The sequence below is a fragment of the Antrostomus carolinensis genome, unplaced genomic scaffold (genome assembly GCF_000700745.2).
Source record: "Antrostomus carolinensis isolate BGI_N321 unplaced genomic scaffold, ASM70074v2 scaffold7939, whole genome shotgun sequence".
Taxonomy (NCBI): Eukaryota; Metazoa; Chordata; class Aves; order Caprimulgiformes; family Caprimulgidae; genus Antrostomus; species Antrostomus carolinensis.
The window spans coordinates 37,286-54,020 of NW_010339188.1; the positions used below are offsets into that span (position 1 = coordinate 37,286).

Genomic DNA, 16,735 nt, shown 5'->3' on the forward strand with positions numbered 1-16,735 from the left:
TCTGATACAGAAAACCCAGAGCTTTTTATTTCATTCTTGTGACATTGACCAAACTTTCAGCTGTGGATTTACTGAAAGCTGTCAGTGGTCATCAGAGAGCTATAATGAGTGGTGATTGACAGATCATCCTTCAGCACCTAAATAAAGTATAAGGTTGGCACGTGCAACGTACCATACTGCAAACCCATAATCTTGGGCCTCATGAACTGTTCTGGAAAAGAGCTTAAGATTAGAAGAAATATCCACTCTTCTTTCTCCCACTCTCCACTAGATACTTCCATTAATTTTAAGTCTTGATTAACAAAGAAGAAACAACAGTGTTTAGCAAGAGAGATTGGATTGAATTGAATTGAATTAGTATTTTTTCCAATGAAAAGTAAATAGATTTCGTGTAGCTATGAAAATTATGTGAATTGTAGTAGTACTGAAAATGGCTATTGAAATAGTAAAATCAAATTAAAGAAATAAGGATTTACCATTGGCATTTACAAAATTTACCATTTGCCCAGGATAGCATGTGCAATCTTTTCCAAAAGACAGCAGATATGTTTTCCTAATAAACTAGCTTAGCTCCTATCAAACTGTTAAAGTGCAGATCATTTATTTGAAGAGGATGACAATAGCCTTTGTCGTGCAATCTGGCTGAAAACCCATTAGGCAACAAATTCAGAGCTTTTTCCCTGGGAAACTCACATGAACCTTGTCAGAAGAAGCAGTTTCATTCTTACCACCTTCTGAAATGTTAACTTCAATTTGTCCCCGTGCTGTTTATTTCTCTGGACTAAGCTTCTTGGCATTGGGTATGACCAGCCTGGCCTAATCTCTAGAAGCCTGTAGCAGCTACCTGTACACTTGTACATTTTTGGCACTGTGCTCATATTCTATCCCACTGTTCAAGTGGCATAAAAGGAAAAACAGAGGAAAGACCAAAAAAAGGCATGAGGGAGCCAGGCAGGGTACAGGCATACTTGTTTTTCTTTGGTTAATTTGCTGGGGCAGGGGGTTGTTATTACTGGGCTATACTCTAAAATATCCCTGTGAACACTCAAGAGGGCTTGGCTTGCTTTACAACTTGCAGGCAGCTGTGCTACTTGAAAAATGACAGATGCTTTTTTAAAGTGTCAAAAGCTGCTGCCTGAAGCACAAGGAAGCACTCTACTGACCATGGATCTGCTCAGTAAAACTCTTTCTTCTTTAGATTGAAAGAAGCTCAGAAATGTGAGAATTCCCCTGACTAGATACAGAGATATCTGCTGGCTGGTGTTTTAGGGCAAGAGTTGTCATACTGCATAGATTCACAGAACTGAAGGCTAGAGAGGACCCTCAGTTGATTTAATCTTACCTCCTAACATAGCCTCTTATTTTCACCTTTTTGAGGACAGTAATTAGTGATCAGCTGAAGTGTATCTTCCTGGAAGGCATCCAAGAGATATAAAGAAATCCAGATAAATTAAATTAAACTGTACTCTTGTAGGTGTCTGTCTGTGTTTTTTCTTCAATCCCTTTCTCACATCAGAAGCTCTCACTAGGTCAAGTGGTTTCACAGCTACTCTAAAAGTCAAGATTACTCATATGAGCAAGGGCTTGAAAGGTCAGACCTTTTCCTGAGCGCCCATGTGACAAGGAGCAATGGCTATGTGCCAGTATGATTAATCTGTATTTGCATTCCTGTGTTCAAAGGTTCAGAAAAGTGGTAGGACTTAGATGTGAGGAACCACAGATACCAAGAGAAGGCAGAATTTGAATTTGCTGTGAAGAACATCTGAAATCTGTTGACACCTACAGCATGTTTGCTACCTCACCTACTCCAAAACACCCTTCAGGAACCATTTGGGCAACCAGACAAGAATGAAGTGGAAGTTGCCATGGGGAAATGGAAGGTTGGGGAGGCCTCTTCTTAGTGTGTTGATACCTGTTTCTCTGTTTTCCAGAAAAAGGTAGCAGACCAGCCCAATCGGAGTCCCTCCATATGGTTGGCCATGTACAGTGCTTTTGGACGACCAATTCTTCTCAGTAGCACGTTCCGTTACTTGGCTGACTTGCTGGGTTTTGCTGGGCCATTATGCATTTCTGGCATTGTCCAGGGCTTCCAGAATACAACCAATAATACAAATACAACAGAAAAGGTAACCTGACAACACGGATTGAAAGATGTTGTTTGGTGTTAGTTCTAGGTCCATATCAGGTATTTAATACCTCACGCTGCATGCTTTTATATGTCTATGATCAACGTTGTATTATTTCATTACTTCTTTAAAGCAAATTGAGTATTTTTTGTGAGAGACAGTCAAGTTACAAACCTGAGTAGCAGAAGTCTTTGATATGAATGCAACACAGGTAGTACAGGCTTCCCCCAGTCACCCAGCTGTTTGCCTCTTGGTGGAGTTATCCCCGCAGTTCTGGGGAGAAGGAACAGTTTTTCTTCTCCTTTTCAACTGTGCCTCCTTGTTTCAGGCAGGAGACCCGCTTGTGGTGCCTCAGTGATGCATCCAGCAAGGATGAGTCTGGGAATTTGCTTAATTTCTGTCCATGTGTCCATTTGTAGTTCACTGACAGATTTGAGCTCTCCAAAATCTGTTTTCCACTGAGAAGCCAAGAGCAGTCACTCCCTGTATGTGACTGATTATGCTGCTTGTTGCATTGGCACACGTGAGAAGCTGAAAAGCATCCACTTTATTCAGTGGCATTCTTGATAGTAGAGGTGCACCAAAGATGCTAGTTCACAGCTCGTTTCAAGTTTCACTGAGACTGAACTTTCAGAGACCACCTGTAATCACTGAGCAAGCCTCCGGCACAGAGCATTTTATATCATAAGAAAAATAATTTATTAGTAACTAGAGAAAAGATACAGGTAAAATTATTTTACTAGCTGTCAGCAGAGAAGACATGATGAAGAAATTTTCCTACATCTATCTTCTGATATGGAAACATCTCCATACAGTTTATGCAGTGAGTGTTTTGTATTTGAATGAGCAGATAGATATGTAATGGAATAACATTTTCCCCTCCAGATAAAGCATTTAACTGTCACCACTGTCCAGACATCTTCTCCTTGGCTGCTTGCTCCTGACATTCTCTTGACTGATGGTCTGAATTTGGCATTAGACTCTCATGCAGTCATTGCACTGAAGAATGATACTTTAGTTGTGCAGCTTATCGAATAAAACTCTTTATCATCCTTGAACCCCCACGTGTTGAATTTGAGCCCCAGAGTTTAAAGGCAAATTTTGCCTCAGAAATGGGGGGCTTCTCACATGTTGAACAAATACGATATATTAGCTTGAAAATTACCATTTCTAGATCTCAAATTTAGGAATCCATACCTCACCCACTTCCTTTATCTTTTGAACTCTTCAGTGTAATGGTTTGACTTGTGGGGTATTTTAAGTTTTAATAAACACTGGCTAAAGGGAAGATTAAAATCATTGGAGAACTTGAAACCACTCCAAGAGCCTGGCTTGGTGACAGTCACTATTTCTCTTGGATACATTCCAGAATATATTTTCTTTTAATTTGTGGATTTTGGTAAACTTTCTCTTGGTTGTTCTTGCTGTTATGTGTTTCTTCTTTAAATTCTCTCTAGTTTCAATTAACGTGAATTAATTGAAATCTATGCTTATTCCCCCTTAATTCCTGAGAATTCTATGTACATTGATGAAGGTCTCTAAAAATGTTATTTTATTATTGATATCCCCACTATGTAAACATGGGGAAGTTAAATGCAGCAAAACACTAGGATAAGAGTTTTCAAATATATTTATCTGACCAATTGTGCGCTTAAGCAACCCTCGTCTCAGAATCTTGGGGTGGTTGAGTGACTTATTCCTATTATTTCAGTGGGATTTAGTTGTCTTACAGACACTGAACCTTTTGAAAACACTGTTAGGTGCTTATACACACCTTTTGGGTGTCAGCTGCCCGTGGCAGAGGGAGGAGTGCGTGGTGTGGGGAGGCTGGGGTCACGGTGGTGAGGTGAGCCTGGGCAGCTCAGAGCATCATTCTCCTGCCTGAAGTCTCATGGTGAACAACAGCAATCCAGGGTGATGAAGGAATCTTCAATAGGGTAGGTATGTGGCTTATTTTCCAATATTTCCTAAACTTTTCATCTCAGAATCAGGCTGGGTGTTTCAGTGGAACATCCTGCTTCCAGCTGGATCGGAAATACCAAAGCAACAGCCTTCCTTGCAGTATTTTGGTACATTTGTTTCCTTTTCTGACTGGAACAGAGCAGCACAGTGGACAGAAAAACTAGAAAATGAAAACAAATAAAGTGATTTAAACAATATTTTTTTTTTCCCCTTGTTGAGGCATTTAAACCTCATTTTGTGGGGAATATATATTCTTATTTCTTATATTCTTATTTTAAAATTATATATTTAAAATTATATGTTTAAAATTATATTCTTATTTTATTATTCTTATTTTTCTTATTTTATTCAGAATTCATGGGTATCATAGACTATATTTCTGGAAGGAATTGTTTCCATAATGTACATAACTAATCCCATAAAATAAAAAATATTTTCCTGCAGCTTCTTTGTGGTGCAGGTGGAATGAGTATTATTTTCTACTGCATAGCATTTCTATCCTACAAATCATCAGAATTCAATGGAGAAACTAAAGATAAGGCAGACATGGTGATCTTGTTGTCTCTTTTCTGCTAAAAACAATTAATTTTAGCACTGCTAGAAGTTAAGGTCCTACGTCTTTAGAACATGAGCAGAGTATTTAATTTGTATCCAAATTATTTTGTTACATAGAACAGTGAGAAATCTGATTTCCTGACTTTCCCATAATATCATCAATGTTTTTATTCTAGTTCAATGACTGAATTTCCTTGTTTCCAGTGTCTCAAGAATATACAATCCCTCCTATGCCACTTTCATAATTTTTTCCTTTATTTTCAGGTGAAGGATGCATCAAATTCATACCTTTCCTCAGAGGAATTCCTCAGGAATGTTTATGTTTTGGCAGTTCTTCTCTTCCTGGCCCTTATCTTGCAGAGAACATTCCTGCAGGCATCCTACTATGTGACTACAGAAACTGGCATCAACCTTCGAGGCGCTTTACTGGTGAGCAAAGAGGTTCCCATGATTTGCCAAGAAATTCACTAATAATAGTTCCAGTTTCTTGCTTTCATTGGGCTTGTTCTTTATCTGAAGACTCAGTTAATGATTGTTTGAGAGAAGAGATGCACTGTTTTCATACAGAAAACTGGAAAACGTAGTGTCACTGACACAGCCAAAGGGACGGCAGCGATTCCTTTTGCTAAAAACTCAAACCATTGTGCTCCATGTAGAAGTTTAACACTCACTCTGTGCCTATAAGAATGTATATTTGCAGATGAAATTAGGTATATGAAGATAAGCAGTGTCATTTGGGCTCTGCATCTGCTTTGTTCATTTGCTGATGAGGTTACTTCTGCTGACCGTGAGCAGAGTCACTTGCAGAGTATCTTTGGCCAAGCTGTATTTTACGGGAACATGGTCCATGTGTTGTGAATGGTGATTCTGAATATTTATGCCCTTTTGCACAGAGCTCTGTGGGATGGGACAGGAGTGATTCATCTCCAAAACTACGTCTCTAAAACCAACATCCATTAACCCTCTGTGAAAGTCGTGTTTATGACCTAGAGCCAGCAGCTCCTCCGGATGTTTTGCCAGGTGTAACTAACCATAGGAATATCATCTCAGTGTGGAAGCTTCTGGCTTTTCTGTGCACTGTGATTGATGTAGCTGTTCCAAACATTTTCTGTCTTCTCCCAGGATACATGGTACAGATTTGGAGAAGAAAGAATACCTGATTATTTCCTTGTGCTTTTGAAACTCCCACTTGCCAAAGCTGCATATGGTCCTCTTAGGACCATATGGAGCTGATGTAATTCACCATGGACTGTAGACATTCTACAGGATCTACTTCACTTGTGGAGAAAACAGGGCAAAGAGCACAAATTATTTCAAAAACTTCCTTGAAGTTGCAGTGTCTGATATTAGGTCATAACTGCGAACTGAGCTCACAATATTTGTCTTTAAAATTCTAGTAGATATTAGCCCTGATTAATTTTAAACCCTGTTAAGCTCCTATAAATGTTATGGAAATAGATGGCCAGGTAAAGGAGAGGAACTCAAAGAAAAACATACCCAACCTCATCAAAACTTCACAGCATGAGTTCAACCATCTTACCTGCAACAAGGATCTCTTTGACAGCTAGTGTCACAGAAAAAACAGGCTCACCAAATGTTTAGAAAAAAAAGATCTTCGCCCAATCTCCTACATATTGATGTTTTATTGTCATTTTGTTCTATTTTAGGCCTGTGTTAAGCAACAAACCTTTTAAAAGGAATTGGAGTTTTCTTAAAAGTCAGTTCTCTCTCTTGTGCTTTCTCTCCCTCTGTCCCCATCTCTCTCTCTGTCTCAGGTGAGAGACTGGGAGAAGGACTGTCTTAGTTAAAGACCGATACCACTGTTTGAAATGTCCTGCTGCTACTGTTGTTTTATAATGATATCATTTTCAGATCTTCCATTTTATTCCTTTCCCACAGGCAATGATATATAATAAGATCCTGAGGCTTTCCACATCCAACTTGTCCATGGGAGAGATGACACTGGGACAAATCAATAACTTGGTTGCCATAGAAACAAATCAATTAATGTGGTTCTTGTTCCTGTGCCCCAATCTGTGGGCGATGCCTGTTCAGGTACAGCATCAAAATAAGGGCATGATTTCTGACATCTTCCAACCTGGTTGAAAAGAATATATGTCTGTGAGACTACTACAAAATCCAGAAGGGAACCTGGACTTCACACTCATTTGCCAGGAGGACTAACAAGCAAAAAAATGGCCCATCATCTCCTCCAAGGTCTAGGAGGCTGTCTCTCCAAGGGCCAGTAAAGAAAGAGGATTTTTTTGAGCAGGTTTTCCATGTCATGAATATGATCTGTGACTTTAAGAACGATGACCTGTCATGCTTTCCCTGCTCATATTTCTTCCACTACTGACACAAGTCATTGCTTTTATTCCTGCCACATGGCAGCGGCACAGGCATTCGACCAGAGCCAAGTGTTGCATTTGCAGCCTCCGCTTGTAACTGCATTTTTGTGGCAGGAGCAAAAAGCAATTGAATCCTGCCCAGTGACTGACAGCAGAACTAACGGTGCAGTGCACAAAATCATAGAATCAAAGAATGGTTTGGGTTGGAAGGGACCTTAAAGCTCATCCAGTTCCAACCCCCCTGCCAGCAGCAGGGACACCTTCCACTAGACCAGGTTGCTCAAAGCCTCATCCAACCTGGCCTGCAACACTTCCAGGGAGGGGGCATCTACAACTTCCTTGGGCAATGCTCAGAGATTTCATCTAAACCAGCCTAGTTACTGTAAACATCTGGTTCTCAACAAGGTTGAGAAAGATCTATAGGTAAATCTGTAGAAAGGAAAGGTAAAAATTATTAGCCTGCAAGAAATCTTCAAAAGTGCTAAATGACTTAATGACCTAAGCTACGCTGATTTTTGATGAAGCCTGGACTCCTGTAGCACCTTCAGAATTCTAGCTTGGGGTAGGATTGGCATGGTCCTTTACCTATAGGTGATCCTGCCAACAAGTTTAAAAAGGGATAGAAACCATTATTATAGTAGATCTATGTTGTTGAAATTCCTGGAACTATATCAGTAATCTGTTATAATAGTCAGCAATATTACAACTACTAATGGAAACAAGTATGAGTTTTATGTATCTATTTTAGGACAGGGTAGGGCTTAGGGAATCACTAAATAATTTATGGAGAAAATTACAAAAAAGTTTGCCTGGTAACAGAAGTTATAAATAGTGCAGAGGGTTCCAATTTAAGTCATTGGTTTGCATCCAGGTTTATTTGGAAGTGTTGATTTTAATACTTGGAATGTTATTAAATGAACAGGTGGTCTGATTCCTGTGGCTAGTGAATAATTATACCCAGCCTAAATTCACCACTCACCTTTTGTCTCTTTAATAAAGTCTCTGTCCCAGCCACTGTAGAAATGTAATGGCCTTCACCACTACTGTAAAAGGCTGGTTTGAGGAAGCTTCTGATGATTTTGCTGGTTCCTGTAGTTCACCTTCAGGCAATCTCAGGGGTAGTTTGACCATAGCTTTGGCAGGGAATGAGCATAGCATCACCCATGAATTTCCACTTGATGCAGGCACTTGGTGAGTGAGCAGCTGTGGCCAAGGCTACGCAGGGTTCCTTCTGCTCTTAAGCTCTTAATCATAGTGACTACCATACACCTCTGCTCCAACAATAAAATTGAAAGGCAAATATTTACTATTTCCTTCTCAAAATATTATGCAGCTGATATCAATTACACTGGTTTTGTGGTAATATGTCTGTCTGCCTGACAAGCTCAATGGCTGGGGTTTTTTTGGAAAAAAAAAGAGGGAAGAAACTGACCCTTGGTAAGTATGAGCTGGATTATAAGCATATCACTCTGGAAAAGCTGATAGGACTGTCCTGTCTTACCTTATGCAAAGGGGTTGAGCTTCAAGGGATGTCCCAAGAAACAGCAATGGTCAAGGCTGCCCTCTCCTCAAGCAAAACAGCTTGTAGCAAATACTGAACTTATATCCACCAGTGTGAGCAAATCACAGAATCACAGAATGTTGGGGATTGGAAGGGACCTCAAAAGATCATCCAGTCCAACCCCCTGCCAGAGCAGGAACCTAAATGAGATCACACAGGAAGGCGTCCAGGTGGGTCTTGAATGTCTCCAGAGAAGGAGACTCCACACCCTCCCTGGGCAGCCTGTCCCAGGGCTCTGTCACCCTCACTGGAAAGAAGCGTCTTCTCAAGTTTAAGCGGAACCTCCTGTGTACCAGCTTACACCTGCTGAATATTGGGGTGAATCTTAGAAAATATATTGTGTATCCACCGATTAGAGACTGCTATCAAGGGCAAAAATTCGTTGACAGGATCAGGCCCCCAGTAACAGCATCAGTTTACACCAAGTGCAGATTTCTACCTGTAACCTTGTATTATTCTGCCAAGAAAATGGCACTGCAGAAGCCTGAAAAGCTAAATAATGCTTTCCAAATATTGAACTTCACTGATTCTAATTTCTGTTGTTGTATAATAAGAAGGCAGATTTAAAGACAGAACTGACTTGTTTAAGAGATAACAAACATACCAAGTAGGGAACTAGTTCTGTGTGCCCTGAGGACCATCTCTGTACCATAAAGTGGAGCTTTTAATAAAAATGCTTATTTAGTAGAGCTTGTACTAACTCGGGAACCAGAATCACAGTAGTTTTGTCAGAGCCATTCCCAGGTAAACCTCTGGGAAGTGTTCCCAAACTCTTTGTAGGGCTAAGGGAGCACCTTGGTATTTTCCTATGGAGTTCCATGGTACTGATGCACAAGCTAAGTTTTGTGTCACTCCCAGTACATCTGCTTCATGTTTCAGTGCCTGTCTTAGATGTGCCTCTGTCTGCAGTTGCAAGAGGACTATGATGACAGAATGCAACTGTGATTCATGACAGTCCTAAGACCTTTGAATGCTTCCAGAGTGATGTAAGGAACTCTAGTGTAAATAAGACTTGAGGCCAGCGATTCTGTAAAATGCTTTGGGGCAAGCACCATCATTTCAGTCCTCCTTTAGTTCTGTGGAAACCTTGTCTGGAATTAGGACTACCATGCAGTAACACAAACTATACAGTTCATGTCAAAAATAAAGGCATCTGGGTTCATTCCCCACACTTTCCAAACATGACCTTCTGAATTATGGGCTCAGCTGATTCCTATGAACCATTTAACTGTGTATTAGAAGAACAAATATTTTTTTTTCTTGCTATAATTCTGGCATATTGAAATCTATTATTTTTTCTATGTTGCTTTTTTCTTCATAGATAATAATGGGTGTGATCCTACTCTATAATTTACTGGGAGTGAGTGCCTTGGTTGGTGCTGCTGTCATTGTACTGTTAGCTCCGATACAGTACTTCATAGCTACGAAGTTGGCTGAGGCTCAGAAGAGCACTCTTGTAAGTAAATTATTTCAGTGATAATTGTGATCCAGAAATGAGAACAGAGAACCAGGGGTTCTGGATTCTGTTCTTGTTGTTAGTGACCATTCATTGTAGAGGCTTGGGCAAGCTGTGTCTTAATTCCATCATCTTTCCCTTTCTGTTTTTCTGTGGCTCAGTATTTCTTGCTTCCTAACATTTGTCAGAAAAAGAATCTGAAAAAAGTATGTGCAGAGAATATTTTTCACCCAACTAGCACAGTTTCATCTGAATTCAATTCCATGAAAGGGTGTTACTTCTACATTTAGATGTTGTATTTCATGAGATGTTAGCAAACAGTACAAATGACTGATAAATTATAGGAGGACAGTATTAAAGAATAGCTGGAGACTTTATGCTCTCACCCCAGGCTTTGGTATTCTCTAAAAATCAGCTGGCATTGCTGCATAAATATCTATTGTACATTCTTCAGTTTATTTTTCTAAGTTTATTTTGCTGCCTAATTTAGTTCACCAATTAGAAATGTTTTCTGATACTTTGTCTAATTTTTAACTTTATTCTCATGATCCTTGGACTTTTTTTAATCAACCTTTGATGTTTGGGCTGTCAAATATTTAAAGATCCTTGTTATCTTAATATTCAGTAAACAAATCATACATACATGGATCTAATCTTCAGCACACTTCAATCCTGTTGAGCTGTGCCAATTTATACCAACAGAGGATTTATCTTTGCATATTTTCAGAAACAGTTTGAATCTTTCTTCTTGCTCTTTTCTGAGTTCCTCTGACTTGGAACATCTTTTGGATTATGATTTTACCAAAATTTGTGATTACTGTTTTCTGTTGAGGGGTGATTAGCTAAATAAACATCTCACTTGTTTTCGTGACTGGTCTTTATGAATCCCAGAATGAATTTTATATCCGTGATTACACACATGTAGTTTTCTCTCTGTTCTTACAGACACTATTGACCTACTAATCCACCTCCCTGCCTTTCATCCTCTATTTGAAGGACTCAGATGTTTTGCTTTATTTTTCTTTTCACAACTGGGTCACTTAATCTCCTCTCATGATTGTAAGCATTTTAAAGTCTCCAAAGAACATGGAATTTTATACTGTTTTACTCAGTATGTTAACTGGATGTCTGTCCAAAATCACAAACAAAATCATAAATCTTTAATGAATTTTACAACAGAAGTGAAGGGAAAAGAGCATCTTCTCATTAAAACTACAAACTATTATCAATTTCTTATCCTTGTTTTGTTTTGAAATGAAGGACTATTCTACTGAGAGATTAAAGAAAACCAATGAGATACTAAAAGGCATTAAGTTATTAAAGCTGTATGCCTGGGAGCACATATTTTGTACCAGCGTGGAAGAGACGAGAATGAAGGAACTCACCAGTCTCAAAACCTTTGCGCTTCATACATCTCTTTCCAGTAAGTAACTTTGTTCTTCATGCTCAGAAATGGATCTTGTTCTTCATGTCAACATTCCTCCTGACTTCAAGTCAAGTGAGATACAACTGTGCCTATGGCATTTTTTTTGTGCATGTGTGTGGAATGTGATTAAAATAAAAAGGCATGACAAATATATAACATGGAAACTTGAAAATATAGAGCATATCTTGTTGATTTTTTTGGTAGCATGTTTTCTGTCACCTTCATTACAACATTATGGTTATGAGTTGCTTTATACTAAGGAGGCTCCAGATATTATTAGCAGCTCTGATTATAGCAAAGATAAATTAATGTCTGAAAAATTGTATTTTCTGTAACGTAGAAAAGCTGAGAGTGTAATGTTTCAGTTGCATTGCACAATAACTGTGCACATGAAACTTTTTATCCTCCTTCAGTAAAGTATACAAGTTAAATAATTCCTTGGCTTATTTGTTTGTGTGTTTAAGATGTCTCTTTGTCATGGAAGAAAATTTCTTCCTGCAGAGGAATTTTCCTTTGGGGGTTTTAATTACTTCAACTGGAAATAACTGAATTCTTCTAATGCCATACAACTCATTGTAATCTGTTTTTTCTAATCTCATATAATCTGATGCTTATTTTATTTCTCTTTCACAGTTTTTATGAATGCGGCCATACCAATAGCAGCTGTTCTTGCAGTAAGATATGGGTTTTTTCACTTTTCCTTGTACAAAGGGAGAGAAAAAGAGTGGGGGAGAAAGAAAGAAAGGACACCATTGTCATTGTAGGACATGTTTCTCATAAAATCAGCAGATGAGTTAATGTGCCCCTGCTAACTGTAGGATAGCATGACACTGGAAGTGCCCATTCCCAGAGCTGGTATTTCACCAGCTGTGGTTTGGATTGGTAAAAACAACAACAAAAAAACCCCCAGACTTATAAGAAATAAAGAAAAAATATCATTGCAACTTGAAAGAAGACCCATTTTGAGAAGCTTTCATTTTGAAGGGGTTTTGGGTGGCTCTGCTTTTCTATAGTCTAGCAGCAAAAATCGTTCCTGTTTCAAAGTGCATTATAAACCACCATTTCAGTATTCAAGAAAGGGTACTCTGTAGTTTAAGGAGAAATCAATTTTGCTTCTGCTCTGGCCAGGTTTAAATCTCAGCCTAATGCACTAGAGGAACTGTGGCATGCTGGTCAGTAAGGAGCCTTCATAGACCAAATTCTGAGGGCATTACTCAAAGTATGCTGACAGGATGTACCAGAATTGGATTAAATACAACCATAACTCTGCATCTGTGAAAAACACCCTGTAAGATATATTAGACTCTTACTGATTTTTCTGGGGTTTTTGTTTCCTCTAAACTCTGAAGTCAATTAGAAAACTTTGCAAAACTAAATGCTTTTATTTTACAAATATTTTTTTTTTCATTCCTAAATGTGTAAATTTCTTGAAATCATTGACAAGTTTTAAAAATCTTTTTCACTTTAATAGAAGACAACCTTTCTCTTCAGTTTACTGGGATTCCCAATAAACTGGGGAATATAGTCACTGGCCTTAGTTGAGCAAAATATTTTACTTGCTGTCCTTGTCCATATTTTTCAAGAGTCCTTATCCTGACATGCTCTTTTCATGATGTGACAGACCTTTGTGACTTACGCGTATACCAATGACAAGCCGCTGCAGCCTGCCCAGGCCTTTGCATCACTGTCCTTGTTTCACATCCTGGTCACACCACTGTTCCTGCTCTCCACTGTGGTTCGTTTTGCAGTCAAGGCTATCATAAGGTAAGTGGACATTCTAATTTCTCTAAGTCTTGAACATATATGTTCAGTAATACAACATGGAAGGTACTGGAGAAAAAAGTTGTTTCTACCTGCTCGCATGGAAGAGGATTCAGAGTTGAGCCTCCGATGTGCAAAAATGTGAGAGAAATCAAAGTAACAATTTCTTTTTACTACATGGTACAGAGGCAAAGAAATGTTCCATTCTTTTTGTATAATTTCACCAAGTTTGGCAGTCCAAATTCAAAGCTGGACCAGCCTTCCTTGGGATATGCTCCTCTTCTCACAGTGTAGCCACCCACCATCGCTCTCACCTAGTACTTTTCTGGCCTCTTGTCAACACAGAGGGAGATGAGTCTGGCATGAAGCTATCAAGCAAAGCTGGCCCTGCTGATGCAAGAAAGAGCAACTGACTTAACTCTGCCTCCACAAAGGGTGGTTTGGGCTTTAAGTGAGAATTTAGTATTGTCTTCTCTCTCATTGTCTAGCACTAGCATGGACTCTCTTCAGAAAGAGAGGATGGAGGAAAATTGGACACTGAAGGACTAGTTACTTAAGGAAAGCTGAGCCCTAGAGAGTTTCTCTTACAGAGGAGATGCTGTTCCCGTGAATGGCTGGTTGGTAGTAAGTTAAATTTCAGACTTTCGGTTGTTGTGTCAGTGGTCTGTATGGAAAGAGTCATGGTCATGGGGCAGTTATGTAGACATACACACTGCCAAGATGTCCCAAGAGGCACAAACTGATACCTGACTGGCAGTAACATGTCAGATGCCAAGCACGAGCAGGATGTGAAGACCAAACTAACCTTCCTACCCAGAAACATAGCCCCTTCTTGCCAAGACTGAGGAACACCATCAAGGTATTGCATTGCTGATGCCGCTGCAGTCAAGGGGACTTCAGGCTCCACAGCTGTCACTTGCCAGCACCACACTCACTTAAAAAAAAAAAACCAAACAAAACAATAAATAGGGTTTTTTTTTTTTACTGAAGCAGCAGCAAAGCCACATGCGAGATTTTCCCTGGTTTGAAAATTATTTTTGTCTAGTGGAAAATCTCAAGTCTCCTTTAGAAATCATCCCAGCCTCTAAATCTCTGCACTACATTTAGCATAGCCCTAATATCAAAATGGTGCATACATTTCTCTTAGCACTGCTGGACATCCCTGAGGACAGTATTTAAAGACCATATTTGCCAAAACAAACTTTACTCTTCAGCAAACTTATTTCCTAACATCTTTCTCCCATGAACATCATGTCCCACAAGTGAAGAATGAAGAATGCATGCTTGGCCACTCCATGGCTCTATGATCAATCAAATACATGTATATGAGTATGCACTTGTTTGTGTTATGATTAAGAGCTTATACTTTGGTCAGAATCTCCATTTTATTGCAAAGATTAGTTCTAGCATCATGAAAGCTTTTGAGGGTACCTGTCCTCATTCAAATGCAACGTAATAGTTGATGTCTTCTTAGGCAGATGATCAGAACGAGGCCTTTTCTACAAGAAGATAAATTCTTGCTTGATGCACTTATGTAAGATTGCAATTCTGATGTGGGAGTTAGACATGTAAATCTTCCTTTCCAAAGAGGAGATAGGAACAGGTATGCTGGCAGGAGGAAATAATGACAATAGCAGTGTTTTCTTGCTAACCAGCATTGCTGTGGCTTGAACATGTATTGAGAATTTAATACGAAATGCTCAGACAGGCCTTGAAACAGGACTACTTCCCATTTGCAGATTAATGCTCAAATTCCTGATCTGAAGTCATGTGTCCTCCTGCTGTCTCTGTCTCTGTCTCAATGCACTTTGATTGTAGTTTTTGCAAAGTAACATAGCTTCACCATGACTGGTGGGTGCTTTTGTTCATCTCTTCCCCAGAAGGATAAAAGAGTCAGGTGCTTACGACACTCTGAAAGGAAATGGTGCAGAAAGTTGGATCAGATCTTTCTGTGATGAGAAAAGAATTGAAACCGTGTGCTATATTTCCCAGGGGACAGTTTTAAGCAGTAGGCAAGGATTGTTCTTGCTGTATTTCTCCAAGGTTGGCCATGTCTGTGCTGATTTGTGCAGGAGTCAGTCCTGTTTGCGTGCAGCGTATGCAAAAGCTGTGTTCAGGGTGCACCTAGTGCACTGGCATTTTCAGAGGATATAGATGGGTGAATTTAAGTATTTATGCATCCTGACTGTGTGTAGGCATGAGAAAGGCATAGAAGAGATACACCTGCCAAGATGGAAACCATTCCCACAGAGCTCTAGTGGCATTCACATGACTAGATCTCCACTTTGTTCCCAGCTATGAGTACGATGTTTAATTATTTTCATCTATCCTTCTTCCACATGAATAATTTTTCACTTGCCATCAGGATGGCAGACAGTCCAATAGGAAAACAAAAGTATCTCAGGAACTTCTTTTGGAACATTTCTGTTACGTCCTGCTGGCTGGACTGCACAAAAATGGAAACGTACTCATGGAAACCTGGGTTTATTTACCACATTGTCCTGTTTTCTTTCAAGTGTACAGAAGCTGAATGAGTTTCTCCTGAGTGATGAGATTGGAGATGACAGTTGGAGAGGTGGAGACAGCTCTGTAGCTTATGAATCCTGTAAGAAGCACACAGGACTTGTAAGTGTTGTTTTATGACACAGAATTTCAAAGTGGAGAGGCCCTACAACCCCATACAAGGCTGATGGCCTAGCTGATAGAGCTGGAGAGTTTTGGCTTCCTGCCCGACTCTAACATTGACCAGTTTTGCCTCTTCCATGTTGGCATTTCTGTGTTTCTATGACATGAAGGGTCAAATACACTTAAGCATTGCTGAAGTGCCCATAGTAACAAAAAACCTCTTAACAGACTAATACATTTACACATGGTTCAAATTCAACCTTCTCAGTTTTTATAAAAGTCCCGGGTGCATTTCTTGTGGTTATGGGGTTTGTACTGTCTATTGCCAATATAAGCCATCATATGTTGAGCATCTTTAGGTAGGACTGATTCCTGCTCTGGGAAATTCAGAGTAGGAGGTGGGAAAAACAATACTAAACTTTGTGAAATAGGAATTCATTCCAAAATGCTGTTTGAAGAGTGTTAAACATATAGTGAATTTGAGCAAAATTTGAGGGCAAAAAACTCCAAGGGAGATAATTTGGCAAAGGGTATTTTTTCATTGGGGCAGTTTTCTAAAGCTAGATAGTTCAACTGTTTCAAACTGATTATGTCATTTGAAATGTGACTGAAATTTGCAGACAGCAATAGAAAGGCTTAGCACAAAATAAGTGTGCAGATTAATTAATTCAAGATTAATTAAATTAGTTTGCCAACCTAGAACAACGTTTCTTGTTTCTCTGGCTTTACAATTATAATAAAGGAAACAAAGATTAAATTGTTTCAGCATTTGGTTTTGTTTCTCTTGTCCACCTATTGCACAGTCCTACAGAGAGACAGATAAAGTTTAAATGATGGGGAGAGAGAAAATAAAGGTAACGGCTGTAAAGATTAAATAATTCACTGTAGACAGCCCAGCTGTAAGGAATCATTAAG

The 16,735-nt window shown here is 39.3% G+C and overlaps 1 protein-coding gene across 1 annotated transcript in view; it reads left to right on the forward strand.

Annotated features, from left to right (window-relative positions):
* LOC104530986 (ATP-binding cassette sub-family C member 9) overlaps positions 1-16,735 on the forward strand; it is a 75,317-nt gene that overhangs the window by 17,936 nt on the left and 40,646 nt on the right. The window contains exons 8-15 of the mRNA XM_010175740.2: positions 1,932-2,126; positions 4,908-5,072; positions 6,543-6,698; positions 9,874-10,008; positions 11,269-11,431; positions 12,068-12,108; positions 13,056-13,198; positions 15,712-15,820. Coding sequence (XP_010174042.1) covers positions 1,932-2,126; positions 4,908-5,072; positions 6,543-6,698; positions 9,874-10,008; positions 11,269-11,431; positions 12,068-12,108; positions 13,056-13,198; positions 15,712-15,820 — 1,107 coding nt within the window. The remainder of the gene's footprint in view (positions 1-1,931; positions 2,127-4,907; positions 5,073-6,542; positions 6,699-9,873; positions 10,009-11,268; positions 11,432-12,067; positions 12,109-13,055; positions 13,199-15,711; positions 15,821-16,735) is intronic.